This window comes from Dichomitus squalens, assembly GCF_000275845.1.
Source record: "Dichomitus squalens LYAD-421 SS1 unplaced genomic scaffold DICSQscaffold_1, whole genome shotgun sequence".
NCBI classification, from domain to species: Eukaryota; Fungi; Basidiomycota; class Agaricomycetes; order Polyporales; family Polyporaceae; genus Dichomitus; species Dichomitus squalens.
This window is the reverse complement of record NW_006766883.1, coordinates 2,437,096-2,463,973: the sequence shown is the minus strand read 5'-3', so window position 1 is coordinate 2,463,973 and position 26,878 is coordinate 2,437,096. Positions and strand designations below refer to the sequence as shown.

The following is a 26,878-nucleotide window of genomic DNA, read 5'->3' as shown; positions in this document are numbered from 1 at the left end:
ATTGAGAGTGGCGGATCCCGCTCGCCTCTGCCTCGGGTCTTCACCCAACCTGAGCAGAATCTTTCCAAGTGGCCTGTTGTTTTGAAAGGCGCTGTAATGGAAGTTATCGTTGAGTAACCAACGGAAGAGTCTGCTCCGACTGCGCTCTTCGACGGCGCCAAGCGATTCGCCCGTGATCCTGAATGCGAGAGATCGGGGACCGATCGTCGTCATGTTTCAAATGGCTTGTGTTGAGATTGTGTCGACGCCACCCGCATCAAATGGGGCCATAGAAAAGAGGATTGGAAGAGGCACTGACGGAGATGGAGAAGGAGAGAATTGTTCGTAGCATCTTCGGACAAGCGGCGTGCGGCGTGGTGTCTCGCTTTCGGTGGAGGGAAAGACGATTAGAAATGATAACAGAGAGGGAGCCTAGTGAAGAATGTCAATGCGAGGGCCCGGAGCGGCCATAGCGGACAGGGATGGCGATAGTGGGATAGTCTGCTACATAAGTGAGGCCGCGAACAGACCTGTCTTCCGATAAGATTTTCAGTAACCATCGCTGGCCATCAAGCAGGCTTGCCTCTCATAAACTTTTGGGTTGGAGGGCCTCCTCTTTACGTAATGGCCCAAGTTACTGCGCTTTGCATAAGTATATCCGTGGACACGCAGATGTTTCGGCGTCTACATATCTCTTGATGCCAAGTACTGAACGCCTTCGGCTTTTGGCACGCTATGGCCAGTAAAACACTCTCATGGCCATATAGCTGGGTCCTTGATACTCTTTGCGCCTTTCTTCCACTCAGGTAGCCTCAGAATCTCTTCTCGTACGGCCCAACCAAGGAAAGTCACGGCGCATATGTGACAGGCGCTTACCCTTTACGGGTTGTCAAACGCCGTGTCAAAAAGTCATGTAAAGCGCAGTAGGTTAGGAAAGTGCAAGCGTTGATGAGGACAGCGGAGGACCTGACGAGCTTGCTGCGATGCAGTAAGTAAGCATCATGCAAACTTATCTCGCCGACCGACCCGATTGCCGAACCGGACTGGGAACGCTGCGGATGCAAAGTTCGAAAGTCTAGAGGTCGATGAGACCTCAGGCCACCTTGAACTTGTCCTGAGCCATTATGACAAGTTTTCGACTCTACTGTAAGGTCTGCGTGACCGGGCCTCTTGGCAGTGCACTGGGCACCATCTGTTCTGCCTATAGCAATCCTTAGACTCCCCCAAAATCTTGGCAATCTTTCACTATTTCGAAATCTGTCGAACATTCATTCTCTTCCATGACGCCGAGCCCTAGCCTCCGGGCCCCATCCCCCGAATCTCAAAGTATGTATTTCATTCGCTTAGCTTTAGCCGCGACATCGCCCGATGTTGTTATTGATGCTCCGTCATCTCATCGGAGAGCGCATGCTCCCTCACGGCAGGTCTGATGCGTCTTTTGTCCAGACCCCTGCTGATTTGGTTCCGAGTCACTAACAGCGACTGACCCCGGTGATATAACCCAGGTCTCTTGGGGCTAGTGCGTATCGTGCTCGTGGCATGCTGCCCATCATTTTTTGTACCACTTCCCTTCCTAGGCTCCTATGAGTGCCGAGGTAAGCCCGTCTGTCCTGTGATGAGCTTTGCGGTCGAGCCAATACTCCCATCTCCCCAACTCCTAGTCGACTAAGTCAGGCCCTCCACTACAGACCAGTCATGCTCTCGATTTTCTTATCATAGGTGGAGGTACGCGACCCTTCATAACCCCCACTCGGATACCCCTAGGAGTTTATCTCACTCCTTTTGGACAGGTATCGCGGGGTTGGCAGCTGCAACAGCCTTGCGACGGGTGGGACACAATGCGTTGGTATTGGAGAAGGGAGAGAGGGGATCCGTGGTGAGCCGTCATTATCTTTTGTGCGCTGGCCCGTACTGAGTCGGTGGTTCCGGGTTTCCCCAGCGCGGCTCTGGTGGCGTGCGACTGCCGCCAAACCTCACCAAAATCCTCTTTCATTGGGGCTTGAAACCCGCCCTAATGCAGAAAGCACTCGTCTCCCATACGATGACGTTTATGAGATGTGAGTGTGCAACGTTAAATTTACGTCTTGCGTTCTCGGTTGGATGAAGCGATGGGCAGACGAATCGGGCGACTATCTCGGGGAACACGTTTGGGATACAGGCATACTGAAAGAGACGCGAGGCGATTACATGCTGTGCACAGTGGGTGTTCGTTTGAGTGATCGATCGAACTGGTTACCAATCCGGCTCGTAATAGCATGACGATCTCCACGACATTTTATACGACAGAGCAACCGAACTTGGGGCACAAGTGCGGTACGGCGCCAACGTCGTTGACATCGATGTCGAGAATCGAGAGGTTACCCTCGAAAATGGAGAGAAGCTGGTCGGAGACGTACTCGTCGGCGCCGATGGCGAATACGGAGTGTCCAGAGCAACCGTAGTGGGCCAGTCCGTCAATGGCCATCCGACGGGAGTCGTAATGTACGAGTGAGTGATCTACGCCTTACTCCTTTTTCGTGTCGTCCTGTTGATTCACATTCCAGTACAGTCATTTCAAGCGACGATCTCAAAGAACACGTCCAGTCGCTCTGGAAAGATGTAAGCGCATCCTAACACTTGCAGGCACTTCGACAGCTTACGTATATGTCAGAATGCCATCTTCACCGCCTTTGGCCACAGACATGCCCTGCTTGCATATCCGATCGTGCGTCAGTTGGCGACAAATCTGCCTATTTCATTTGACACAAGCAGCCAGCATGACACAGATGAAATCGCTCTGCAATTCTATGGTCCCGACAATGCAACGGGAAATTATGGAGACGAGCCTTCAGTAGACGTCCCGGAGATTGCGGAAGAATTGGACGTAAGGTGTGTGCTCTTCCTGTCCATATTGCTGTCGTATCAGAGTGCCGACAGGCTCGTCCCCAGGCTCCGGTTACACATGAAGAAGGCTCGCAAAGCCATTCGCGTCTCCGTCCGGGCACATGACGACATCGAAGACTGGGTATCAGACGATGGGCCACTCGTCGTCATCGGTGAAGCAGCCCATCCCTTCCCCGTACGTCTCCCCGCTGCAGCAGTTCCAGATGTAGTACCGACTCGCCAATCCTAGCCTGGGACGATCCAGGCGACTGCTATGGCCGTCGAGGATGGAGCCGTCCTCGCAAAACTTTTCTCCCATCTGTCAGAGAATAGACAGATCCAAGACTTCCTCTATGCCTTCCAAGAGCTGCGGCAGGCCCGCACACGAGCCGCCCGGGCGGGCGAGTTCGGGAACGTGTTCTACATGACACTCGAAGACGGCGAGGAGTCGCGGACGCGCGATAGCGGCATGCGCGCCAAGGCCGCCGAAGGGGCTCACAACGTGCTGGAGGGCCTGGCCGGGGACGTTAGCCGTCTTTGGGACCAAATCCGCACGACCTTTGGATACGATTGCGAAGACGAGGCTGACGACTGGTGGGTCCAGTGGGGCGTACTTCGGGAACGGGCAATCGAGCGAGATACTGAGGATCAGGCCGCGTCTGCGCTTCTTGACTTCTCTGGACTGACTATGCAGGTCACTGAGACCGCTACCGACGAATCGGAGTAAATGTATAGCGACCTCTCCCTTACGAGCTGGAGATATCCTTCCTATTGAAGAGTACTTGAATCTTCTCGGCTGAGACGTCTTTTTAGTTCGATGTGTTCTGCTCGACCCTCTGATGTTGTCGTATAGGAAGACACACTGTCAGGCACCCCCCGGCTCTCAATCCGTCTGCCGTAGCATGGATGCTGATCGTTGGCGCTGGGACTTCCGTTCCCCGTGAACAAGCATCAAGGTCAGACGGTCAGATTGATTCGGGCAGCAGTAAATGTGCTGTTATCCAAGTACGGGGATCTATGAAGCTAACAATACAACAATGTGGCCCTCAGTAAGCGAAACGGAAGTTCATCTTGGCATTGCCCTGGTACGTATGTGAGGTCAGTGCGGCATTTGGAGACACGAGAGTGCTCAAACATACCTCGTCTTTGGTCGTTTCCAGATATTCGTGTTGTTCCTGTTCAATCGTGTCAGGGAATCGTCGGAGAGGAGACGATGAGCTTTCCAGACCTTTGCAGTCCACTCATTCCATATCCTGTCTCTGCGCTTGTTGATGCCACGGTAGAAGAGCCACGTGAGACCGTAGAGAACAAGGTTCAAGACAGCGATGCTGATGAGGACCCGGTTTCCGCGTTTATCTGTCCCAGAATTAGCACGAAGTAGGCAATGTCTCAGAGGTTCACACGACGATACGTACAAAGCGGCTGGAAATCAGGGCGCAGCACTCAGTATTTGAAGCATGCCGTACAGAACTGTCAAACGTACCTTGTCGTCATCACGGTAGATATTGGCCTAATAGTCCAATGCCGGCAGTCAGTGGGGAGGCGGGGGTATATCGCCCGAGAGCGTACTCACAGCTACGATACCACCTGCTTGCACGAACATATTGTATATGGACGCAGAGACCGTTCGCGTGCCGACGCCCGCAGAGTTCGTGGAAGCCCAAGCGACCTGGACGGGATGCACATACGGGAAACCGGCGATGAGGGTGACGACAGCGTAGTACGCCCACTGCGAGGTTTGCGATGTGAAGGTGTAGAGGGCAATCAGCAGAGGCAGCGCCCATAGCTGTAACAGGACGAGGACGCTGATTCGACTGTTGATGACCTCGGAGAAGTAGCAGAATAGGAGTAGAAGGAGCATGCCCAAGACCTTGGAGGGAATACTGAGGAGGTTCGACTGCGTTGTGCTATATCCCAGATGTCTTAATGAAAGCGTAAGGTAAGTCTGTGGCGTTGTGACCGGAACTGGAACACCCGAGTGAGAGTCAGGCCGAAGATGCATGGCACGGAATCGTACCCATAAAGACAATTCCTAGCGAGTAGATGGGCCACATGCGCCAGTCCTTAAGAATGTTCCAGATTTTCTTGATCGTAAGGCCCTGGCGGTTATGCATGTTTGACTTTGTTGGGTCGTCCCTAAGTACGCGGTTGATCATGATGACCTCCTCGCTACGAATAGTGAGATAAAGCCAGCCAGTAGATTGAAGCAAAGGGCATGTAACGTACCGCTCAGTGAACCAACCCTTAGGCCGGAACCATGCCTTGGTCTGCGTCGGGCTCGGGGGCATCATAAAGAACGACGCAATACCAATGACTAACGTCAGGATACCCTCGATGAGGAACAGGTATCGCCACCCAGCCTTGCCACCGACACCACGCAGGCGTAAGAGACCGGTCGCCAAGAAGGCACCGATGATTTCAGCCATGTAGTTCGACACCCAGAACCAGGCCAAGCGAAGGGGCACTAGACCGCGGAAAGTCTGTAAGGATGAGATAGACGGAGGGGATGTCAACAGAGACTCACGCTCGGTCTTAGTATAAAAGTACGATAAGTAGAGGATGACATCAGGAATGAAGCCTCCTTGCATGAAGCCAAGGAGACAACTGCATCATGTTTAGCGGATGGGATGCGACACTGACAAGTGCACCTACCGGGTCGCGAGGAAGCTGCCTCTCCCAGTCAGCCAGAACTGAGAAAGGCAGACGAAGCTCCAAAGGACCATCTACGAAGCATGAGCTCGTGCTTCTCTCTCATAGGGCCGAGATCGGCATACCTGAGTGGGAATCCAGACATCTGGGCCGACGCGCTTCGAGACGAGTTGCGAAGGTAGCTCGGCGATCAAGAAGCACAACTATATTCCACGTCAGGGAACTTTATATCACAGGTCACACCGATCGGACGCTTACCTTGAACAGAGTGTTACCCAAGTTGAAGTCGTTCGTCGTCATTTTGAGGTCGCCCAGGAAGTTGTCCGTGTTCGCTTGACTCAGGTTGGACCGGTCGAGATCCAGGCTGAAGAACATGATGAAGGCCCAGACCATGATGAGGAGGTCAATCTTCCGGACAATGCGCTAGACACAAGCGCGATGTCAGACGCGTGCAATACGGGTATGAAGCCCAGGTGAGAGGAGGTAGCAGGAGACACTCACGTATTCCTCCCGCCATGTCCACCGCGCGGAAGGGTCGAAACGATGCGCGTTCTCCCAGATTGCAGGCGGACGGTAGAGCTCGAGCGTGACGGGATCGTCGAAGACCGACGGTTGAGTCGCGATGCTGTCCAGCTCGTGCTTCGGCTTGCGCCAGAACGAGCGCGTCTCCTTCAGCGGGACGGGGCCGCCCACCGTCGGGACTTCGAGGACACTCTCGGCGGGGCTGAATTTGTCGGAACCCGAGTCGGAATCCGAGACATCCTTGGCGACGTATAGCGACTTGCTTGGTACCGTAGACATGACGGACACCTGAAGCCTGGGCACCTGGAGGAGCAACCGGTGAGACTGCAAGCCCCATGCTTCTCTCGCTTATCTGTTTTTATAGCAGCGTTCACGGCACAGCGCCTTCCGAAGGAGTCGCTGGGAATCCGGGGATGATATCAACGCTGCGACATGGAGTGGGTGTATGACAAGCGTCGGTCAGTATTGCGTGTTACACCACGCGATGGCGACATCTCCTCCCAAGGCGAAGCACAAACAGGTTAACCGCCCGTTATCGCGGCTGTTACGTTTTTACGCGAGCCGTAATGCTGCGCCAACCCGCGACTGTGGTTTATCGTTCCAGAGCATCGTGGCATGCCCACCACTCAGACTGAGGCAGCAAAAACGTTCACTCGACCGAAGACACAAAAATGCGTGAGTGACATCGATACATCTACACATTTCGCCATTGCAGCTTGCTATTCCCTCACCGCCTTGGCATCCCACGTCCTCTACCTCGGAGAGCTCGCTGTGCCGTGCCTGGAGGAGCCCTTGGTCCTGGATTTTGCTATACAACGTATAGCGCATCAGCGGTCTTCCGGCCCACGGAACCACAGATGCACCTACCGCTTCGCTTTGTGGGGCCCGCACGGTCTCGTCGACGCTAAGGATAAGGCATGCAGCTTCCGTCGCGCTATTGATCGCGTTCACCTTGACCAGACTCGGCTCCCAAACGAACGCATCGAGGTTGTTTCGGATGCCTTCGGGACCGTCAACGTCGACGCCGTACCATTTCTCCCCGTTTGCATGTTTTACGCGGAGCTTGTTCATGATGTCCGTCGAGTCCAGACCTGCGTTGTCGCAGATCTGGCGCGGAATGACTTCGAGCGCTTTCGCGAAAGCAATCATTACCATTTGGAGCTTGCCCGGAATGGACAAGGCATGCTGTCGGATACGGGACGCTATGTCCAGCTGCATTTCAGGTACGAAGAAAATTGTCAGCCAATGCCGGTGTCTTGACAAACCGACTGTACTGTACCTCAATGGCGCCTCCTCCCGCTACGATGTCGCCGTTCTTGACTGCACGCTTGACCACCATGATAGCGTCGTGCAAACTGCGCTCAACCTCTTCGATAAACTGCTCGGCACCCCCACGAAGCACCAGCGTGCACGTCTTCGCCTTCGTGCACTCCGTGAATAGGTTGTAGCGCTCGCCGCCGATTTGCTTCTCCTCGAAGAAGCCACAGGTTCCCAGGTGCTCGCGCTTGATGTCGGAGCAGGTGGACTGGATTGAACCGCCGACGGCTTGGACGACGCGCTGGAGGTCATCTGCAGGCACCCGACCCGCGCAGAAGATGTCGCGGTCCGCGAACCACTGCGTCGCAAGATCGCCGATTGGGAGCTTGCTGAGAACAACCTTCGCACCCGTCTTCTCGATCGCCTCTAGCTTGCGGTAGATGATCTCCCACTCGGCATCGACGATCGCCTGGTAGTCTGAGACGTGCTCTACCCGGACCTCCGCGTTGTCTTTCTCTGCCTTCAGCTCGAGCTCGACGTTCAGACTCAGGATGTGGGGGTTGCGGAATGATTTTGGCTGCTGCTCGGCACCGGCGTATGTGAACGTCTTCTTGAAGGCAACGCCGCGGACGAGGAGGGAGTCCTGCATACCACCGCCAGGGACCTTCTTCACGCCGATGAGGTTCTCGTTCAGGTCTTCTTCGTCAAGGCACTGCACGGCTTCGACGACCATGTTGGAGAAGAACGGCTTCTCTGAGTGGATGAGCTTGGAGGACATGGAGGTAGACGCGCATTTGAGGAGGAGCGAGCGGAATTGCCTACGACCGCGCCAGTGAGAGTGTAGCTAGAGGAAGTGCAAACTCAGGACGCACTCAGGATCTGACTTTTCCACGGTGATCTGAACGGACTTGATGTGCTCTATGGCCTATGGAAGCCATGAGCGAATGCGGAGATGGTGGAAAGTCGTAATGTACATACCAGCTCCGACGCTTTCCTGAAGCCCTTGTTGATGATGTGCGGGCTAACACCCTCCTCGATATAGTTTCTGACCTCCTTCAACAATCTCGCAGCCAAGAGCACAACGCTTGTGGTGCCGTCGCCGACCTCCGCGTCTTGTGCCCGAGCGATGTCCACGAGTGTACGCGCGGCGGGGTGAACGATGTCTAGGAGTTTGAGAATAGTCGCGCCATCGTTGGTGATCTGAGCCTCTCCACGCTCGTTCACAATCAGTTTGTCCATTCCGCGAGGGCCGAGGGTGCTCGCGAGGGTCTCCGCGATCGCAAGACATGCGGAAATGTTTGAGAGCAGCTGAGGTTTTCCTTGCGAGGTGTCCGTGCCCTCCTTGAGAAGGACCACGGTAGGTTGCTGAGCACGGTGTGAGTTTCCGTCCCTTATACACACGACTGTGACACACCATTGGAAGCCCTCGCTGCATTTTGATGATGGATAGGGACAAATACGAGGATGGATGGAGGTCTGACCAGATCTTCGATTGCTTTCTCGACTATCCCGACCTATCCGTGGGAACAAGCTTCCCATCTGAGCGTCCCTCCCGTGCTTGGCTCTGTTGACGCGTCGGGGCCGCGTCGGTGGCGGCGATTATTGACGCGACTCAGACGCGTCTCGACGCGTTTCTCCCATCATCCTCCTCCCAACTCCTCCGCTGACATGGCCACCAACGAAAGCACTATGTTCTTTGCAGGCTCAGATGACGAAGACATGAACGATGCACAGACACACACTCCGGCCGACGCTACAGTGGAACCTTCCCATGACTCTGCTGCCGCGGCTACGCAACATCGGTCTCCCACCCAAAGACCCCTTTTCTTTGCTGACAGTGACGACGACGAGCCCACGAACTACAGTGTCAAACGCACCCTTCCACTACCTGATGTAGACGTCGACGATGGAGATATCGAGCTCGATGTGGAGATGCCAGAGTTCGTAGACGTCCCACGTGCCTCAAGCGTCTCCAGCGATGCGTCCTCTGAGCAAAACGAAAAGAAACGGCAGTCTTCTCCCGACATAGCAGTAGCAGGAGTGCATGAGCAGTCTGCAAAAGTCGGAGGTCCATTAGCGAAGAAGCGCAAGGTTTCGTCCCCTGCACACAGCTCATCAGTGCAATCCAGCTCGATGTACCTCGGCTACTTCCTGGTGGACAACGCTTGGAGCACCGTCAAAGGCACCGGTTACATCAAGCCTGGAGAAGAGATTCTCATTGAACGTGAAGAGGTGGATAGGCCCCCACCGCCACCGCCCAAGAAACCTGCGAAGAAGGGAGCTGACGGCAAGAAGCAGTTGACGATTGCTAACATGTTCAAACCCGCGCCCGCAAAGCCCACGGCGAAGAAGAAACAAAATTCCGTCGTACGAATAACCAATACCAGGGGGTTCGGTATGCTTGTATGCGGCTATGAGTATCAAGCGCCTTAGGGTAACAATTGTCTAGAATTTGGTCGATTACCCCAGGAGGTCGCGTCTTGGGTCTCGCGGCTCCTTGACTTAGGCAAGTCTCTTCTGTGACAGTTTTATCGCAGCTGTGCTGATGTTGCAAGCAGATATCGTCGAGTTCCGGAGATGCACCATGGTTGAATGCCCGACGAAGCTCACGACGGGCGCAGACCTAATACTCTCCTTGTCAATATACATCAAACCGAGCGCGTTCCGTCCGCCTTCGTACCCCTCCGAGGACAAAGCCAAAGACATGTTCGATGAGGGTCAAGAGACGGAGGCCGAGCAGATCCTGAGAGAACGAAAGCAGTCGCTCACCAGTCTCTTTAAGCGTATCAACCTCAAACCGCGCAGAGGAAATCACACAGTCGGCGGTCGTAGTGGGCTGTACCAACGCGAGCTCGAGTTGTTGACCCAACAGCAACCGATGGCTGTGAAGAAGACGTCTTCTGGCAACGACGAGGACGAGGACGAGGGAGACATTACGGAGGAGCAGATCAACCTCATCTACAAGAAGTAGGCGAATATGTAACTGTGGGCCCACGAGTATCTAACCACGTCTGCAGAGCGCAGCAGAATGACAGACAGATGGGTGAGATGGAGCCTGCTGGTAGCTTCACGCTCAAATTGCGAGGATACCAGAAGCAGGCGCTATTGTAAGTCAAAGTCTGTCGTCCCGTCGTCGCTTCGTCTCAAAATCCCACAGGTGGATGCATTCCATCGAAACAGGCGCCGCTTCAGCGCGAGAAGCACAATCAATGCATCCTTTATGGAAAGAGTGAGCTGGAGCCCAGGTCATCGACATGGCGAACACTCATCTATGCACTAGATACCCATTCCCATTCGACCCAAATGATGACATGATAGATCTCACCGCGGATGAACGATCGTTTTATTTCAATGAGTACTCAGGCGAACTCAGCCTCGAGTTTCCGAAGGCGGAACGTAAGTGCAAAGGCGGTATCCTTGCGTGAGTGTCTCGTTTTCGCGCATGTCTTAGTTTCTCACACTAGTTACTTGCGTCTCTCGCAGTGACGGTAGGGATGGTAGACATGCTATACGCATAGCTTTATACTGATCGCATCTCCTCCCTTGGACTCCTTCCGTTTAGAGAGTAAGTTTATATCCTCTTTGCAGGCATCACTTTGACTGAAGCTCTGCAATAGTGGGCATGGGCAAAACGATCATGCTGTCCGCCCTCATACAGACCGCCCGCGAACCCGAGACGCCAGCCGACGACTCAGCAAGCTCTTCCAGAGCCAAGCAGCTCAGACTGAACAACGCCTTCCGCGTAATGGAGAAGCCTCTACCACAGCAACGCAAAGGGCCATCGGCGACCCTGATCGTCGCGCCCACTTCCCTCCTCACGCAGTGGGCGGAGGAGCTGCAGCGATCAAGCAAGCCAGATACCCTGAGGGTGCTGGTCTGGCATGGCATGAACAGGCTGGACTTGGATGCCGCGGTAGACGGGGAGGGCGCGACGAACGTGGTTATCACGTCTTACGGGACGCTCGTGTCCGAGCATGCAAAGCACGAGAAACAACCCTCGTCTGTATTCGAAGGTACGTATCTGGCCAGCCAGTCCTGTACAAGTCATTCATGTTGATATATACAGTCGAATGGCTCCGTAAGAGGCGTGTATGACATATCAATTTGCTCTACTGATCTGCTTCAGGCGTCATTCTGGACGAGGCCCACCATTGCAAGTCTCGGACAAGCAAGACCGCCAAGGCGGTATACGCGCTGCGGGCTCGGCGAAGGTGGGCGGTCACTGGGACGCCCATTGTGAACCGCCTAGAAGATCTCTACTCCCTCTTGTGCGACATTCGCTCACTTCATCTCAGCCGACGGGTCCTCACAATGTGATATAGGAAGTTTTTGGACTTTACGCCATGGTCGAATTATACCTTCTTCCGCTCGTGAGTACAACCTTTGTCTGGCATACACGGCCCACTAACGAGCCAAACAGATTCATCACACTACCTTTCCTAGCTCGCGACCGGAAGGCGGTAGAGGTCGTACAGATTATTCTCGAGAGCGTGCTCTTGCGCCGCGAGAAGGACATGCTCGACTCCGATGGGAAGCGCATCGTCCAGCTACCTCCAAAAGAGGTATTTCGCGCATATCCTTAGCCCGTGCCGAAAACGTCCGGTTGCTGACTGCGATGATTAGGTGAAAGTCGAAAAGTTGGAGTTCTCTCCGCTGGAACGCAAGATCTACGACTCGCTGTACTTGGATGCGAAGAAGGACTTCGAGCACCTCAAAGAGAAGGGCCTCGTTAGCAGGAACTATACTCACATTCTCGCTATGCTCATGCGGTATGTTCCATATATGGTCCAATTCATACAGTTCAACTGACTCACAGATGACAGGCTGCGTCGTGCGGTCCTTCACCCCAACCTGGTCCTCTCGTCCGGCGACGGTGGTCTCGCGCCGAAGTCCGCCAACGGCAGCGGCACAATCGACGTCAAGGAGCTCATTCAGCGTTTTGGCGAGGGCGAGAACGTCGTAAGCGACAGCAAGGTGTACGCCGAGGGCGTCTTAGCCAACCTTGGCCAGGAGGACGCGGAGTGTCCGATCTGCTTCGACGTGATGGAAACGCCGACAATCCTACCTAATTGCATGCATCAGTGGTACTGTTGTTCCTCGCGGCGAAGAAGTATGAGATGATGGCTCATCTCGCATTTGCAGCTGTAAGGACTGCATCATTGCGTTCATCGAGAAGTGCAGGGAGAAAGGCGAAGACGGCAAGTGCCCGACTTGCAGTAAGGGTCCCGTTAAGGCGAGTCTTTTGATTATTCGTCTCGCTTTTCGTTCCACTGAAAACATTCTATAGGAGAGCGATCTCCTGGAGATTGTCCGCTCAAGACAGAACAGCAACGAAGGTGCAGGCGATATCCAGGAGGCTCCAGCACCCACGGTGATTCTACGTCGGAATGATTTCCGGTCTTCGACAAAGCTAGAGGCTTTGGTACAGCATCTCCGTAGGTACCTTCTGGCTCGATCATTGCCTGTCTCTAACTATTCTGTAGGCCGGCTGAGAGACCAGGACCTGTGCTTCCGCGCCGTGGTGTTCTCTCAATTCACCTCTTTCTTGGACTTGATCCAAATTGTCTTGGAGCGTGAGGGTCTTCTTTGGTACCGCTTCGACGGCTCGATGGACGTTAAGAAGCGGAACGAAGCTGTGTCCGGATTCAAAGCTCCTACGCGTGAGGCTAAGGTGCTCATCATCAGCTTGAAGGCTGGTGGCGTTGGTTTGAATGTACGCTCCCAACTTCGCTCACAGGATGATCATCGCTTGATACGGTTCGTGATAGTTGACCAACGCCAACCATGTCTTCATGGTGAGTCGCCAGTACTAGCAATGTGACCCTCCTCCCTCGCTAATGACTTTCAGATGGATTGCTGGTGGAACGCCGCGACTGAGAATCAAGGTATGCATTGGAAGCACTGCGAGTACTCTCGCACCGGCATTGACCTCTCGAGATAGCGATCGACCGGGTGCACCGAATCGGCCAGGAGAAGACGGTCTACGTTACCCACTTCATCGTACGTGGACGTATGTGCAACATGATCTGATCTTCGACTCACGAGCCCTCTTAACAACAGGTTTCTGGCACCATTGAGGGTCGCATTCTGCAGATTCAGAAACGGAAGACCGCTATCGTCAAAGAGGCATTCAAAGGCAAACGTGACACGGATCCGGAAAGCATCGAGAACCTGAAGATCATGTTCGGTGATGATCGAGCGGACGCATAGTACTACTTCACTGTCTATGTAGGCCGAATCGAGAGCAGGTATTCTGCATAATCTTTTCGTTATTCTGTTGTTAATCAACGGCAGCGGTTCTGACATGGCGAGATGGCCGAGCGGTCTAAGGCGCCAGACTAAGGTAGTTACTAAACCTACGTAATCTGGTCCTCACGGGCGTGGGTTCGAATCCCACTCTCGTCATTTTTATGCAACTTGTGGAACGCATCTGGTGAGGCGCAAATATATGCGGAAAGGTTCAGCGGTGGGGACGTTCGGTCGCGTTCGCACGTGCGCGATACGGTGCGACCGTAACGATGGTCGAGGGAGCCGCGCGCGGCGCCACCGGAGCGCCCTTACGGATGCCATTTCTGACCAGATCTTGACCGACGCTCGGATCTAACGGGCGCCAATGTTGCCTTTGCTACTTAGCCGAAGACGAGGTCACGTGCACGGATGTCGACACGAGAAGGACGTCTATTGAGGACATCCATCAACGTCTATCAATGGACCGTCCGACACCGAACTCCGTTGACAACATATTGCAGATTGCGTGTGTAGCATGTATCTCCTCTCAGACTTACGGTCTGCAAGCGCCAGAGGGGGTGGGTTCGAGACTATGGGGCGGGTGCGGATGCAGGGGCGGGTATATCGTCTCTCCTGCTCGAAGTCGGTGAACGGGATTCCGCATGGCATTTCCTGAAGCCGCTCTCGCCCTTCTTGGACCGCCTCCGACTGTTCACATTGGTCCACTCGGGCCCTGTGTCGCAACATGAAGATTCACGATTATCGACTGACAACTTTGGGAGGTGCGTTTGCGTCGTCGAACGTCATACGAGTCCTAGACATGAGCTTTACGAATTTACCGTCTTTGCTAGATGCGCCTTTAGGACACCTCACGATCGGGCGCACCACTTGAACACACTGACACGGGCGCCGTGTTCATCGACTTGCGTAGTTCGCGCAGGATACGGCTTTGGACGTCGCTTAGGAATTTGAAGGAGGATAATCGCAGGCAGCGTACGCCATCCTTGCTTCAAGGGTGGTCAAAGTAGGCCCGGTTTCGCCACGATGTGGACAATCATAATTCGTCTAGAGTTGTGGGTCAATTCAAAATCGTATACTCCGGCCACCCCTAACATTCAGTCCCCCTCCCAATCAGTAGCATAAGCAACCTTCCAATCCAAGTACCGAATGGCACGGGAGAGAGGAAGCCATCCCGAAAGCGGCTGCGCGCCTTACATATTGCAGATCGTATCTGAGCCACAGCCGACACGATCGACACTCTGCAATCCGCAAAAACACGGCACGCGCGGTACCTCATGCGATGCTGGGCGGAAGGCCACCGAGAATTCTGCACACCATCGCTCTCGACCACCTTATCTCCGGATTCTTGCGGACTATACCGGCGCTCTGGTAAGTCATCCCCGTCGATGACACCAACGTATCCACTATCCGCACCCGCCGCCGCACAGATCCCAGGCAGTAGTCTCCACCGTTTAGGGGCATTCACCCTTGCAGTCAGGCCGTCGAAAACATATATAAGGGCCCGCATGACTTGTCGTCCTCACCTATTTTCCCTCCCTTCACGCCCTTAACGATCCCCCGTACGCTATATCGCAATGTCCGTTCCTCTGTCATTCCTCGGCAAACTTTCGGACCCTGCTCAGGGTATGTCCCTCGGGGACCAGCTCGCGCAAGAGGTCACCGACTCCGAACGTATCACAACGCTCCTCGACTGCCTCGCGTCTACCGAGGCCCCCGTACTCTGGTCTACCGACTCGACACGTTCGCCGCTGTCGCATGCAGCACTTCGCCGCTTCGTCTGTGGCTTTGCGCTGCCGACGTCCGGATTCCATGGCCTCCTTGGCCCCAACGACCGCGTTATGGTCGTTCTTCCTACAAGTCCCGAGAACGCCGTCGCCCTACTCGCCGTCTCCGCCTACCATACCTGCGCCCCCGTCAACTCCAGCTGCACCTCTGCAGAGATCGCCGAAGACGCAGCACGCCTACGTGTTAAGGCAGTCTTTACGACCACCGAAGCGACGGACAGGCTTGAGCTCAGGAAGTTGAGGGAGGAGCTGAAGTGCGAGGTCATTTTCATGCACGCGCGCGAGGATGGCCCCGCAGGCCTGTTCGACATGACGATCATGAAGGATGGCGACGATTCGGACGACGTGGACGTGCGCCAAAGGCGCGGTTCCGTCGTGAGCCAAAGACGCGCTTCTGTCGTAAGCCAAAGGCGCGCCTCCGTCGTGAGCCACAAACGCGCTTCCGTGGACGTGCGCCAGAAGCGCCTTTCGGTATACAAACCGCGTCCAAACGGGCTATCCGACTTCTCGCTTATTTTACACACCTCTGGGACGAGTGGCAAGAAAAAGGTGAGCGCCTTTCAGTTTGGGCTAGGATGGACGGTGATGGCTAACTCGGCACCCTCTACTTTTAGGTTGTTCCGTACACACTTCGTTCCCTCATCGTCGGCACTTGCGCCGTCATCCAGTCATGGAACTTGAGGGACGATGATGTTAACAGTGAGTACATACAGCCTAGGTTCGCTAAAGTCGCGATGATACTCATATGAATACTAGTGAACATGATGCCGCTGTTCCACGTCGGTGGTATCATCCGCAACTTGTGGGCGCCCGTGTTCTCCGGCGGCAGCGCCATCATGTGTCCAGGCTTTGATAGCACTGCCTTCTGGCCGATCGCAATGGCCTGTGGAGCGACATGGTACGCTTCGCTTATTCTCCCGTCAGTATTTCGAGCTTACCCAAACTTAGGTATTATGCTGCGCCGACAATGCATCACGCTATCTTGGGATCGATGCCCGAGACGGTAGTCCCCTCGAGGGATGTCCGTATTCGGATGGTGGCGAACGCAGCCGGCGGCCTTCTACCCACTCTGGCTCAGCAGGTGAAGGACACCTTCGGCTCTATCGTACTTCCCTCATACGGCATGACGGAGTGTATGCCTATTGCTTCGCCCCCGACGACATATCAACTCGACCGCCCGGGTTGTTCCGGCATCGCTTGCGGTCCCCACATGTCTATCCGCGACCCTTTCAACTTGGAGCGCGAGATGCCTCGGGGATCTACCGGCGCTGTCTGTGTTCGCGGCATTCCAACGTTCGAGGGATATGAGACCGAGCCCGGCGCTCCTCTCGACACTTCGGCGTTCTCGTCTGAAGGGTGGTTCGACGGTGGAGACGTCGGCTACATGGACCAAGACGGCTACCTGTTCGTCACTGGTCGGTCAAAGGAGATCATCAACAAGGGTGGCGAGGTCATCTCGCCCTTCGAGATCGAGGAGGCCATCACGTCTCTCGCCTCGGGGCGGGTGAAGGCCACGATCGCGTTCTCCATTCCTCACGATGTCCTCCAGGAAACCATCGGCGTTGTCATCGTTCCCCAGCCGGATGCGCCTCGCATCGGTCTCGGCGAGCTCATCGACTTGTTGCAAGTGCAACTCCACCCCTCCAAATGGCCGTTTGCGATCGTGTACATGCCCGACTTGCCGAAGAACGCCGCGGGCAAGCCACTACGCATCAAGCTCGCCGAGCGTCTTGGCATCGAGGAGATGTCTGACGAGACGCCTGCCGTCGTTCGTCACTTCGAGACTCAGACTGTCCCCGACAAGAACGCACCTTTGTCGACGCCCATCCCTTGCTCGCTTGTCTCTTTCGACGTTTCCACAGTCGAGGATGCCATTGCCAGCTTCCAGGGCGTCCGGGAAGTCGCTGTCCGCCTGCAGAAAGACGGTACCCCCGAAGCGCTCGTTGCGATCAACCCCGCTTCAGGCCTCGATTCCGTCTCCATTGTCGACGCGCTGCTGAAGATTGTCCCCGGTTACTCCGTGCCCAATCCTCTCTATGTCTTCTCTGAGCTCCTCGCGAGGAAGCAGGACAAGACAGTCGACTGGGGCGTTATGGAAGCCGAGATGGCACGTCGCAACGCACGCGGCCTGTCTTCTCAGGCACTCGTCATCCGTAAGATCGTCGCGGAGCTTCTGGACAAGGACCCTGCGTCCATCTCGGGCGACAGCGATTTCTTCCTCTTAGGCGGCAATTCGCTGCTCTTGGGCCGTCTTGCGCACATGATCCGCAAGGAGACGGGAGTAACTGTGCGCGTCCCCTCCATCTTCACGCACAGTACCATCAGCGGAATCGCTTCTTTGATCGAGGACGAGGACGTCAACCAAGCACGCCCCGATATCGAGAAAATCGCCATCAACAGCTCGGATGACGACGACGATGCCGAGTCTGTCATGGACAAGCCGGGGCACAGCACGCTCGACCTCCCTTCCCTTGAAAGTCAGAAGCCCGTTTCGGACAGTACGCGCAGCCAGACTCACGTACTGTCGCTTTGCGTACAAGCAACGTCGCTGCTCTTCTATCCTCTCAAGGTCGCATTCACTTGGACCGGCATTGTCATGATCCTCTCGCTTTCCACAGTTTACATCGATGGCAGCTACTGGGAGCGCATCGGATCCCTGTTGGCAGCTATCATCGGAGCTCGCCTTCTTGCGAGGATTGTCCTTCCCATCGTTGGCATTGCCGTCAAATGGATCATCATCGGCCGCTACAAGCCGGGGACGTACCGCTTCTGGAGCAACTATCACCTTCGCTGGTGGATCACCAACCAGGCTCTTCGTATCTTCGGCCGCGGTATCTTCTCTGGGCACCCCTACCTCGAGGTGTTGTATCTCCGCCTGCTTGGAGCACGCGTCAGCTGGAACGTCGTCATCGACTCGAACGCGACGCTTGGCGAATACGACCTTCTGACCTTCCACGACGGCTGTCGCATCGACAATGCGCTCGTGCGCGGTTTTTGCATCGAGCGTGATGGATTTTTCCGCCTTGAGCCTATCGTCATTGGCCGTGGTGCCGTCGTGAACACTTACACGCAGATTGCTCCCGGCGCGACTGTCCCCGACGGCGCGGTCTATGGCCCACACGCTTCTTCTTACGACGCGCCCTCTCCCCCAAGCCACGCTCAATACGGTCGGTCGGCTGTGCCATCCCCGCACTGGGCACCCAGGATATTCTTCGCATATCCTGTCATTATCATCGTCAAGATTGTCTCATATGCCCCCTGGTTCGCTGCCCTCTACCTCCTCGTTTCTCAACCTGGCCCAAAAGGCGATCTCAACTCGGCCGAGCGTGTTATCGTTTGGTTCTCGTTACCGAGACGGGTCGCGTGGCATGCTTTTGCCCGTATCATCCGAGTGATCCTTCCGCCAATTCTCCAGCTCGTCATCGGTATTATCGTCAAGCGCATTATGGGTCTCAACAGCGAGGGCCGTGCTGCGGACGCTTCGCAATGGGTTCTCACCCGCCGTTTCATCAACCAGCACCTCCTCAACCAATATGCCATGAAGCGTGCGTTCGATATCATCGGTTCGCACTACGAGACGACTTCAATCATATGGCGCTGCATGGGCGCGAAAATCGGCAAGCGCGTGTACTGGCCCGGGTCGGGGGTTTACTGCCCAGACCCAGAGCTCCTCGAGGTTGGCGACGACGTCGTATTCGGGTCCCGATCTGAAGCGTTCACTACGGACGCCCATGGCTCGGGCAAGATCATCGTCAAGTCAGGCGCTATGATTGCTGACCGCGTCGTCCTCCTTCCTGGGGTGTCCGTGGGTAAACGCGCCATTATGGGCTCCGGCGCACTCGCAAAGAGAGACATGACCTACGCGGACGGCTCCGTTTGGATGGGTTCAGAGGGCGGGGAAGCTGTCTGCTTCAAGAGCGGAAGCAAGGAGGCGACCGACGACGAGAGCCCGACGATTACGCCCTTCGGTCGCGCTTTCTACAAGCGCGAGGCGACCTACTTCGTATTCCCGTACCCCCTCCTGGTCAGCATCAACACCCTTATCGCCATCCTCGGCGCAGGATACTGGTCGATCGCCGCCGTCGTCGGCACCCAGGTCCTCAACCAACTTCGTATACATCTTTCTCGGCTAGACCTCTTCCGCTCGGGCCCTCAGCAAACTTTTGTCATATTTGGCCTGATAGCATGCTGGTTTATCTTGACCCTTGTCCTCCAGGCGATCGTTGTCATCCTCTGGGTCGTCGTCATGAAGTGGATCGTCATCGGTCGCCGGGCTCCCGGCAGCTACGACTGGGACAAGAGTTCGTACTGCCAGCGCTGGCAACTCCATCTCGTCCTCGCGAAGCCTCTATACCGAGGGTACGGTAATGGCGCTGTCCTTGGTGCCATCAGCGGATCTGCATACATCGTCTGGTTCTATCGCGCCATGGGTGCGAAGATTGGCAAGAACGTCTCCGTTTTCGCGGGGGGCCGAACGGGCTTGATGACCGAGCCTGACCTTGTCGACTTGGGTGACAATGTCGCGCTCGATAATTGCTCAGTTGTCGCTCACATCAACTCGCGCGGGAACTTCGCTTTGAACGCGCTGAAAATTGGCCCTGGGTGAGTCCGCTTTGCCACACCAATCATCGATACGTGCTAACCACATTCCTGACAGCTGTGCGTTGCGCTCGGGTTCTCGCTTGCTTTCGGGCGCATCCATGGAGCCATGCTCCATGCTTCTCGAACACACACTGTTGACTTCGGGCGAGATCGCTGAGGCGGACGGCGTGTACGCCGGATGGCCTGCGCAGTACATGGACGAGAAGGAGTACCTCCGCAGTAAGGCACGCTCCATGGTTCTGTCTATGTTCCACACGGATCCATCCTACCGGGCACTTCAGCGCACGCAAGATAACTTGGAGGACGAGCGGCGCAGGTTGGATAAGAAGCTCGAGCACCACCAGCGTGAGCTGCAGTTGACGAGGAGGCGCATAGAGCTGAAGTTGTTGCACACTTCGACTATGCGTAACTCGAAGCTTATGTAGTGGTCTTTCGCTGAGTTTCGGTACCGAACATTTCTGTTGTCAGTTGTCTACATTTCTGTTGTTGCATTGTCATACCCAATTTTTAATTACCAATAGATTATTGCTCAGTCGACTGTATATGCCACTGTTCTTATAGTATCGTTTCTTTCATGTCACTATCGGGTCTATCATGTATCAGTGTGCAGGCAATGCTCATATTATGGTTCAACGTCGCGTGCGTAGTACGGAGGCGTGCTTCACATGTTTTCAACATCAAGAGGTAAAGCAGACATTGCCGTCAACGTTCCGTCGACGGAGTAGATCTGCCATCCGAGCGCACATGAGATGTCGCGTCGCAACTCGCATCGCGCGGTCTGGTTAAGGTTATTACTTTCGCGCTCGCATTCTAAGAAGATGGCCGCCATCGGCGGTCAGGAGAATGACGTCGCTCCTGCTTCCTCTGGGCGAGGGTGGCAGAGTCGGATCAAGTGTCCGAACCGCAACATATCACATTTGATTGAGCCCGCCCCTGCAATCATTGTCCTAATTTCTGCGTCTCAGGAGGCGACGACATACCAGCTGAAGCGACGTCACCGAAGACTGCGGCTTTAGAGCGAATGAAGTATCTTCGCACACAAGCTCACCGCTGAAGTCGAAGTGATGTTGTCCACCCACATGTCTACAACGGCAAGGAACGGTTAAACCTCGTACAGTTCACCCTGGTCCGCCTGACTGGTATAGTCATTGTCGCCTACTCAGCTAGCTGAATAGCGTCGTTCGGACAAAGACGTGGCTATCGGGGGCTGTGCCAGTAAGGAAGGGCTTGATGTTGCTCACTATGCCAAGATAACCCGGAACATGCTCTGCATAAGGGTGTTCCACTCAGGTCGCTCGCTCTGCGGCCTAGTACTATCGCGACCCCAGTGTTCGGACAAAGGTACGGATCTCCCTCATTTTCCACCCGATAAAGCTGCAACTTTGAAGGTGGTGCCCAGATGTGTTCCAGATAAGCAGTAAAAAGAACGGAATTTATATCATAAGCCATTGAATCGATCTTGCAGGAGGAAGTGGGGCAACTCATTGCCATCAAAACTTCATGAGTCTCGCCTTGTACTTACTTCCGGGCGCTTCCCTCCAAATCTATCATACGCATTTCTATGTACACATCTTACCCTTCCTTTATTGAATTCTCCGATGCCTGCTCAGGGGAACGCAGAGGAGAAACAAGAAGTAGCCCTCACGGGCGTGACAATGCAGCCACATTTTGACTCTCCGACTTGCTTAGGCTCCTCGGCTAAGGCTCATCAAGCTCGAGAATGGGCATTACCCGAAGACCGGCAGGCCTCGGCAAGCGTGACAGATCGTGACCTCCTGCGCGGAGAATCCATCCGTGGCGGGAGATCGAAATTCGGTCACAGGGTGACCCATGATGGTGATTTCGGCGTCCGATGTCACGCTGAAGAGAGAGCTCGGTTACCATTACTGAACCTGCCTGCTCAAGTGCAGCTTCGCCAGCTAGGTTGGGCAGGTGGCGGGTACAACTCTATGACGATTGCCATGTGCTCACACCTGGGAAGAATTCACCGTCAGATAGCAGAAAACTCCGCAATGATGTGCGGCAAAGGGATCACCCTATATATTGGGACGGATAGACGACTCGGAGACAACGTATACATACATAGGACGACCATGGGTGCCAAGAAAGCTAACCGACAGCAATGCAAACTGCAAGTCCATCACTCGTATCTACAACGGGGGTAACACAGCACAGCAGGGACGCAAGATGGCAGAGATCAGACAATGGCCTCGCCGATGGAGAAGTGGACCTGATCGCCTTCGGCAAGCGTGAGGCGGACGGGCAAGCGGGGGTCGATGCGGACGGGGGCACTGGAGCCGACGAAGAAGTCGCCGCGGGTGAAGTTGCGCGTGATGGCGGCGGCCTCCTCTTCGGTCAGCGGCCGTGGACGTTTCGCGGGCCGGAATGTGGACGTCGAGGCGCCTGGGTTTGGGTTGGCGGGGAATGTGCTGTTGTAGTCGTAGTAGTGTGGGTGGGTGAGGCCTTGCATGGGTGGAGGGTACGGCATGGCGGCGGCAAAGGGGGGAACTTGCGCTGCGAAGGTTCGTGAGGACATGCATGTGCGTTTGTGTGCGACAAGAACGTACGGGGGGCAGTCTGGGGCTGGTGTGTATCGGCGGCGTCCGGATCGGGGTAGGTGCATGATGCCCCCATGCCCCTCTTCAAGCAGCTCTGTGTGGTGATGTGTGAGCACAGCGGGGAAGGAGGAAGAGAGACGGAGGAACGAACCTGGCAAGGGAGGACTTCGCTACATCTTGTTTTTCCGGCGTGGCAGGCGGTGCAGGCCCTTCGAACGGAGGGCGCCTTGGCTGGAGCGGAGGAGGTCAGGACGGGCAACGGCGGCGGGAGGTGGAGAGAGCAGAGACGCGATACGCACGCTTGCGGCCGCCGTCGGCGGGCGGGGCGGAGGACGAGCCGGAGCCAGGCTGCTGTGCCTGTTGGCCGAGGTCTGAAGCGAGCTGCTGGTTATGTTGTTGCAGTTGTTGCGTGTCGATCGACGGAGGGGCCGCGTCCTGGGCCGGCGTGGAGGCCTCTGAGAGGGCCGACATGGGGGTGATGCGCGGGGTTTCGGACCCTACGGTCTATATCTCCCGCTTTTCTCCTTTCTCCCCTCCACGTGCCGCCCCTTCTTCCCCGGTCCCCCGGTTCCGCTCCGGCCCCTGCCGCTGCCCCGGCCTCCACCACTCTCGCGGAGCGCGCACCGGCAATCCGGCACTTGCTCTCGGACCATCATGTCTCCTCCGCATCCCCCGCATCCCCACTCCCCACCGCCGGCCGAGCACATCGCCCCGCCTCTCTCCTTCGACGACTTCCAGTTCTTCAACGCTGGGTTGCATGGCGAGGGTGTGCCGCCACCTCCACCGCTGCCCCCATCAAACGAACTTTTCTCTGCGGCAGAGACAACGGATCTCTTCGGCTTTCTCGAGAACTTCGAATGGGAATTCAATGTGGATTCGCTTCCACTGTTGCCGGATGTACCCCCGGATCCCCTCTACCACAGTCCCCTGCAGGAGACGGCACCACCTGGGATACACCACTTCCCACCGTCATCCAGCCTCTTCACTTCCCAGCCGGAACAACATCACCACCTGCAGCAGTCTCAGCTGCAGGCGCAGCGGCCCCCTCCCCCGCCACAGCAGTCCTACGCTCAGGCTGCCGACACGAAGCCGAAACTGCGTTCCAGGAGTCGTTCTGCATCTAGATCGTCCTCCCCTGCGTCGCGCGGTACGCCCTCAGCATCCGCTGGTCCCCGTGTGAAACCCCTGCTCTCGACTCCACAGAAGCGGCTCAACCATATCATGTCCGAGCAGAAGCGTCGCAATGCCATCCGCGACGGCTACCTGCAGCTTACAACGCTGCTTGCCCCTGCGGGCGCGCCCCCGGGGACCGGAATGCCCACCCGAGGGCGGCCAAAGGGCAGCGGTAGCCGAGGAAGGGGCACGAAGGGAAAGAGCGGGATACTCTTCCGTGCGAGAGGTTATATCCAGTGGCTGGAGGAGGGCAGAGACGCTCTCAGAGAAGAGGTGACGAGACTTGAGGCGGCTGCAGGTATCCGGTAGCAGGTATGTGCAATGTGTGCCTGATGTTCGTTTGCGTCATCTGCAGACATATGGAATGGCTTACGGATACTTGCTAGCATGTAGACTCAACCCAAATAGTATCGTCTCTTCTAAGCACCGTTCTGTGTCGTCATCGAGCGATGTAAGTCATGTGAACCTACACACCCCCTGAGCCTAAGTTTTTGATGGATGTCTTTGCCCACGCTAGGCCGCCGGGTCTCTTCTATGTCCGAGTATCCGTGGACTTCTGCATCCCTACGGTCAAGAACTTGTCGTATTATATCCACACTTGCTGTTATGAATTCTTGTATCCGTGCTTTGGCCCAATGCTTGTGTATACTATATCTTGTACTCTATACTCCTTTCATTGTAGCTAGGTGATTCACCGTCGGTCTGGGTGAAAGAGCTGTACTTGGACGTCGTACGCTACATTACCTCATTATGCCGTCTTTACTCATTCCAGGCAACATCCAGTATCACTCTAGTTGTGTCATATGGGAACAGCAAACTACAGCAGCGAAGTGTCAGGTACGCATCGCCATCACTCGCTCTGCCCATATGGCGCGTTCTCTTACTCTTTCGCCGAACAACTTAAGTGCCAACACGATCGTGGGATACACCGCGTTGTCGGAATGTCGGATTCACTAAAATGCGACTAGTGCGGGGTCTGGCGGGCTTTGTGTGGGGCGCATTACCTTCCGGATACATAGCGAGCGTGCCTGTCCGTTCTCATCAGCGCCGCTCCTCCGAGACGAACGACTGAATAAGGAAGGACAAGGAGAGGAATGCAGATGTGGATTCAATCACTTTAGGATACGTAAGTTACACCAGGGGCTGTCCACGAGCCGTGAACATGGATTGGGGTCCTTCCCGGACCTGGGCTGACGCATAAGTCGGCGGAAACAGTGCAAATTCCTTCCAGAGCTGAACAACAAAGGTAGAAGAAGACGTAAAAGCGATAAGTCGGAAAGAAGAGCGCATGGCCTATTGCTTCACAGCGCTTGCTGCGCCGAGATGTGCCGGGTGCGCGCAGTAACGACCGACGTCTGACGGCGCGCAGGGTCAACACATGCACGATCGAGGGGCCGACGCCGGGTATGATAAACGCGCTGCGGTACTGTTGCCTAGCTTGACCGAATCGGACGTCCGAGCGTTCCGGCATCGTAGGGCTCGCGGGAGTATGCGGTGTTGACGTCCGTCGCACAGTCAATGCAGGCTTTAGGTCATGCTGACAAGATAAACACCTCGGCCGCAAGACTCACGTCAGCGCATTGCAACTACATGGGCTTCGACAGCCAGGCGTCGGCAGTCGTCACCGTCGTTACAATCGCTCGAGTGACATCTTAATTGGTTGCTTTGAGGCGAACAGAGCAGAGCGTCTTCAGGGGAGGAGCACTCACCAAGAAGATAGCTCGTATGTGCGCACGGCTTGCATAATGCTCCGTGCGCTTTGGGATTGGGAGCCGACGAGTGCTGATGTGCCTGGTTTTCTGAGCCGGCCGCAGCGCCAGCTGAAGCTAACCCGAATCGCCTGTATAGTCTGAGCGCGATTGTTATGGCAGTTACGGTCCTTATTCCGAGAATGGTGTCTAAAAAGCCGCTCCACGAGACATATCTTCGACTGGCAGCTTGACCGGCGGGCTGATATGACCGTTCGGCAAAGCATCAGCGCGAACGCGCACGCGAGGGACGGGAAGAGCTGACACCGACAGGCCAGTTTGGGACGAGGAAGGGAGAGCGCTCTCTAGTTGCCAGCCAACTACGATCGATATCCTGTGGGACGCCGATCATCATGAGTCAAAGGGAGTATGCGCGTACTCTTGAAAAGTATCGAGCCATTTAGACACAGGGACTTACCAGGGTTGCGCCTCGGCGAAGTCCAAGAACCACTACGTTGGCTGCTATGACCTAAACGATACCTCCCATCAATGTTGAGACCCATCTGTAGAAGGACTTCATTGACAGCATTTCTTTACATCAATGAGGACCAGATCCCCAGTAGCTTTCTCAGTAGCCTGATTGCGAAAACGCACACACGCACTTATGTCTTTGCATCACATAGCAGTCGGTTGGAAGTTCTCGACGCCCGCCGCCGAACGTCCACGCACGCGGTCGTCATCGGGTAGCGGCCCGGGTTCTTCGTTGCAGAGAATCGCAAATGCCTTCGAAGAAGTCCCATCGCTTTGGCAAGGGGACATCCGGCCATAGGGGTCGTAGGTTTGGGACCTGACGCAACGCGAACTCTAGGCATTTAGTCTATCAGGGCGCGCTGCTTGAGTCATTCTGCTTCTGCGTCTCGGCAATCTGGACCCGAATCGCAGACAACCAGATGCCTTGCGCGGTAACAGCAGCAGCAGAAATCACCCCTGCAACTGCGCGGCCGACGAGATATACGCGGCCTATTGATTGGATCCGCTTCTGCCGTTCTCAATCGTGGGAAAACCTCGGATGTACCATTCAAGCCGGCTTTCATTTCAACGGTTGAGCTAGTGTGGAATTGAATGAGCGGCCAGGGAGGAGCATTCCGAAAAAAGTGAGGTACGGCTGTGGCTTGGTGAAAATCGATGAAGGTGGACGGTGGGTGTAACGCTACTTGGCGACCGCGATCGTCGGGTGACTTCAGCGCATCTGTTGAAAGGCTAGTGGAGTGACAGCATTCTGCAAGGGTACAGATCCTCAGCGAACGAAGGTACGCGATGTCGAAGTGTGCCTGGGGGAAAAGAAGGTTAGACTGGTTATCCAAGTGGTTCTGGAAAGACGATTGATGAGCGAACTGCACTACCTGGGTCCGAGCGGACCAACGCAGGCTAGGCGGCCGTGCCAGATGCTTCCCAAATTGCTCCCATGGTCTTGTCTACACTTTTTGCTTGGGTGGATGCAGAGACACTTCGGGTCTGCGGTCAGTTTCAAACTGTATGCCAGAGATAGAGTTAT

General features: G+C 55.5%; 7 protein-coding genes and 1 non-coding gene across 8 annotated transcripts; 5 read left to right on the top strand and 3 right to left on the bottom strand.

Moving 5' to 3' along the window:
* The first annotated feature begins 1,515 nt into the window (after positions 1 to 1,515).
* Positions 1,516 to 3,716, top strand: DICSQDRAFT_76748 (FAD/NAD(P)-binding domain-containing protein). Its single transcript, XM_007360568.1, has 11 exons — positions 1,516 to 1,574; positions 1,641 to 1,704; positions 1,770 to 1,855; positions 1,919 to 2,036; positions 2,096 to 2,178; positions 2,234 to 2,466; positions 2,523 to 2,577; positions 2,630 to 2,683; positions 2,735 to 2,847; positions 2,908 to 3,037; positions 3,092 to 3,716. Exons 1-11 carry the CDS (start codon positions 1,563 to 1,565, stop codon positions 3,566 to 3,568), a joined length of 1,425 nt encoding a protein of 474 aa, XP_007360630.1. The 5' UTR covers positions 1,516 to 1,562; the 3' UTR covers positions 3,569 to 3,716.
* Positions 3,717 to 3,793: 77 nt separating this feature from the next.
* Positions 3,794 to 6,331, bottom strand: DICSQDRAFT_96439 (MFS general substrate transporter). Its single transcript, XM_007360567.1, has 13 exons — positions 5,992 to 6,331; positions 5,749 to 5,913; positions 5,616 to 5,693; positions 5,494 to 5,564; positions 5,366 to 5,445; positions 5,068 to 5,305; positions 4,859 to 5,010; positions 4,415 to 4,806; positions 4,325 to 4,351; positions 4,257 to 4,263; positions 4,070 to 4,197; positions 3,981 to 4,016; positions 3,794 to 3,923 (listed from the first exon to the last, which is right to left on the bottom strand). Exons 1-13 carry the CDS (start codon positions 6,289 to 6,291, stop codon positions 3,888 to 3,890), a joined length of 1,710 nt encoding a protein of 569 aa, XP_007360629.1. The 5' UTR covers positions 6,292 to 6,331; the 3' UTR covers positions 3,794 to 3,887.
* A 317-nt stretch (positions 6,332 to 6,648) lies between these two features.
* DICSQDRAFT_76744 (uncharacterized protein) lies at positions 6,649 to 8,730 on the bottom strand. The gene is made up of 6 exons (XM_007360566.1): positions 8,684 to 8,730; positions 8,248 to 8,634; positions 8,142 to 8,194; positions 7,292 to 8,087; positions 6,880 to 7,224; positions 6,649 to 6,820 (listed from the first exon to the last, which is right to left on the bottom strand). The coding sequence occupies exons 1-6, from the start codon at positions 8,702 to 8,704 to the stop codon at positions 6,740 to 6,742; spliced, it is 1,683 nt and encodes a 560-aa protein (XP_007360628.1). The 5' UTR covers positions 8,705 to 8,730; the 3' UTR covers positions 6,649 to 6,739.
* Positions 8,731 to 9,582: 852 nt separating this feature from the next.
* DICSQDRAFT_45634 (uncharacterized protein) lies at positions 9,583 to 13,479 on the top strand (the record flags this gene model as incomplete). The annotated part of the gene is given in 20 exon segments (XM_007359716.1): positions 9,583 to 9,664; positions 9,719 to 9,779; positions 9,796 to 10,236; positions 10,287 to 10,376; positions 10,427 to 10,498; positions 10,550 to 10,690; positions 10,876 to 11,282; positions 11,336 to 11,347; positions 11,396 to 11,537; positions 11,592 to 11,639; positions 11,690 to 11,831; positions 11,893 to 12,038; positions 12,093 to 12,353; positions 12,412 to 12,496; positions 12,557 to 12,704; positions 12,753 to 12,982; positions 13,038 to 13,064; positions 13,118 to 13,154; positions 13,211 to 13,269; positions 13,330 to 13,479. 20 exon segments carry the CDS (start codon positions 9,583 to 9,585, stop codon positions 13,477 to 13,479), a joined length of 2,781 nt encoding a protein of 926 aa, XP_007359778.1.
* A 96-nt stretch (positions 13,480 to 13,575) lies between these two features.
* Positions 13,576 to 13,674, top strand: DICSQDRAFT_t10. Its single transcript has one exon. It is a non-coding gene; the product is annotated as a tRNA-Leu (tRNA).
* Positions 13,675 to 15,092: 1,418 nt separating this feature from the next.
* DICSQDRAFT_76736 (acetyl-CoA synthetase-like protein) lies at positions 15,093 to 20,523 on the top strand (the record flags this gene model as incomplete). The annotated part of the gene is made up of 6 exons (XM_007360565.1): positions 15,093 to 15,647; positions 15,765 to 15,851; positions 15,917 to 16,001; positions 16,059 to 16,200; positions 16,251 to 19,904; positions 19,960 to 20,523. 6 exons carry the CDS (start codon positions 15,093 to 15,095, stop codon positions 20,327 to 20,329), a joined length of 4,893 nt encoding a protein of 1,630 aa, XP_007360627.1. The 3' UTR covers positions 20,330 to 20,523.
* Positions 20,524 to 21,928: 1,405 nt separating this feature from the next.
* Positions 21,929 to 22,933, bottom strand: DICSQDRAFT_76734 (uncharacterized protein; the record flags this gene model as incomplete). The annotated part of the gene is made up of 4 exons (XM_007360564.1): positions 21,929 to 22,418; positions 22,472 to 22,556; positions 22,614 to 22,693; positions 22,762 to 22,933. 4 exons carry the CDS (start codon positions 22,931 to 22,933, stop codon positions 22,102 to 22,104), a joined length of 654 nt encoding a protein of 217 aa, XP_007360626.1. The 3' UTR covers positions 21,929 to 22,101.
* Positions 22,934 to 23,575: 642 nt separating this feature from the next.
* DICSQDRAFT_30076 (uncharacterized protein) lies at positions 23,576 to 23,944 on the top strand (the record flags this gene model as incomplete). Its single annotated transcript, XM_007359691.2, has 1 exon — positions 23,576 to 23,944. A coding segment is annotated over one exon (369 nt), but the record flags the coding sequence as incomplete, so codon positions are not given.
* Between the last annotated feature and the right edge of the window lie 2,934 nt (positions 23,945 to 26,878).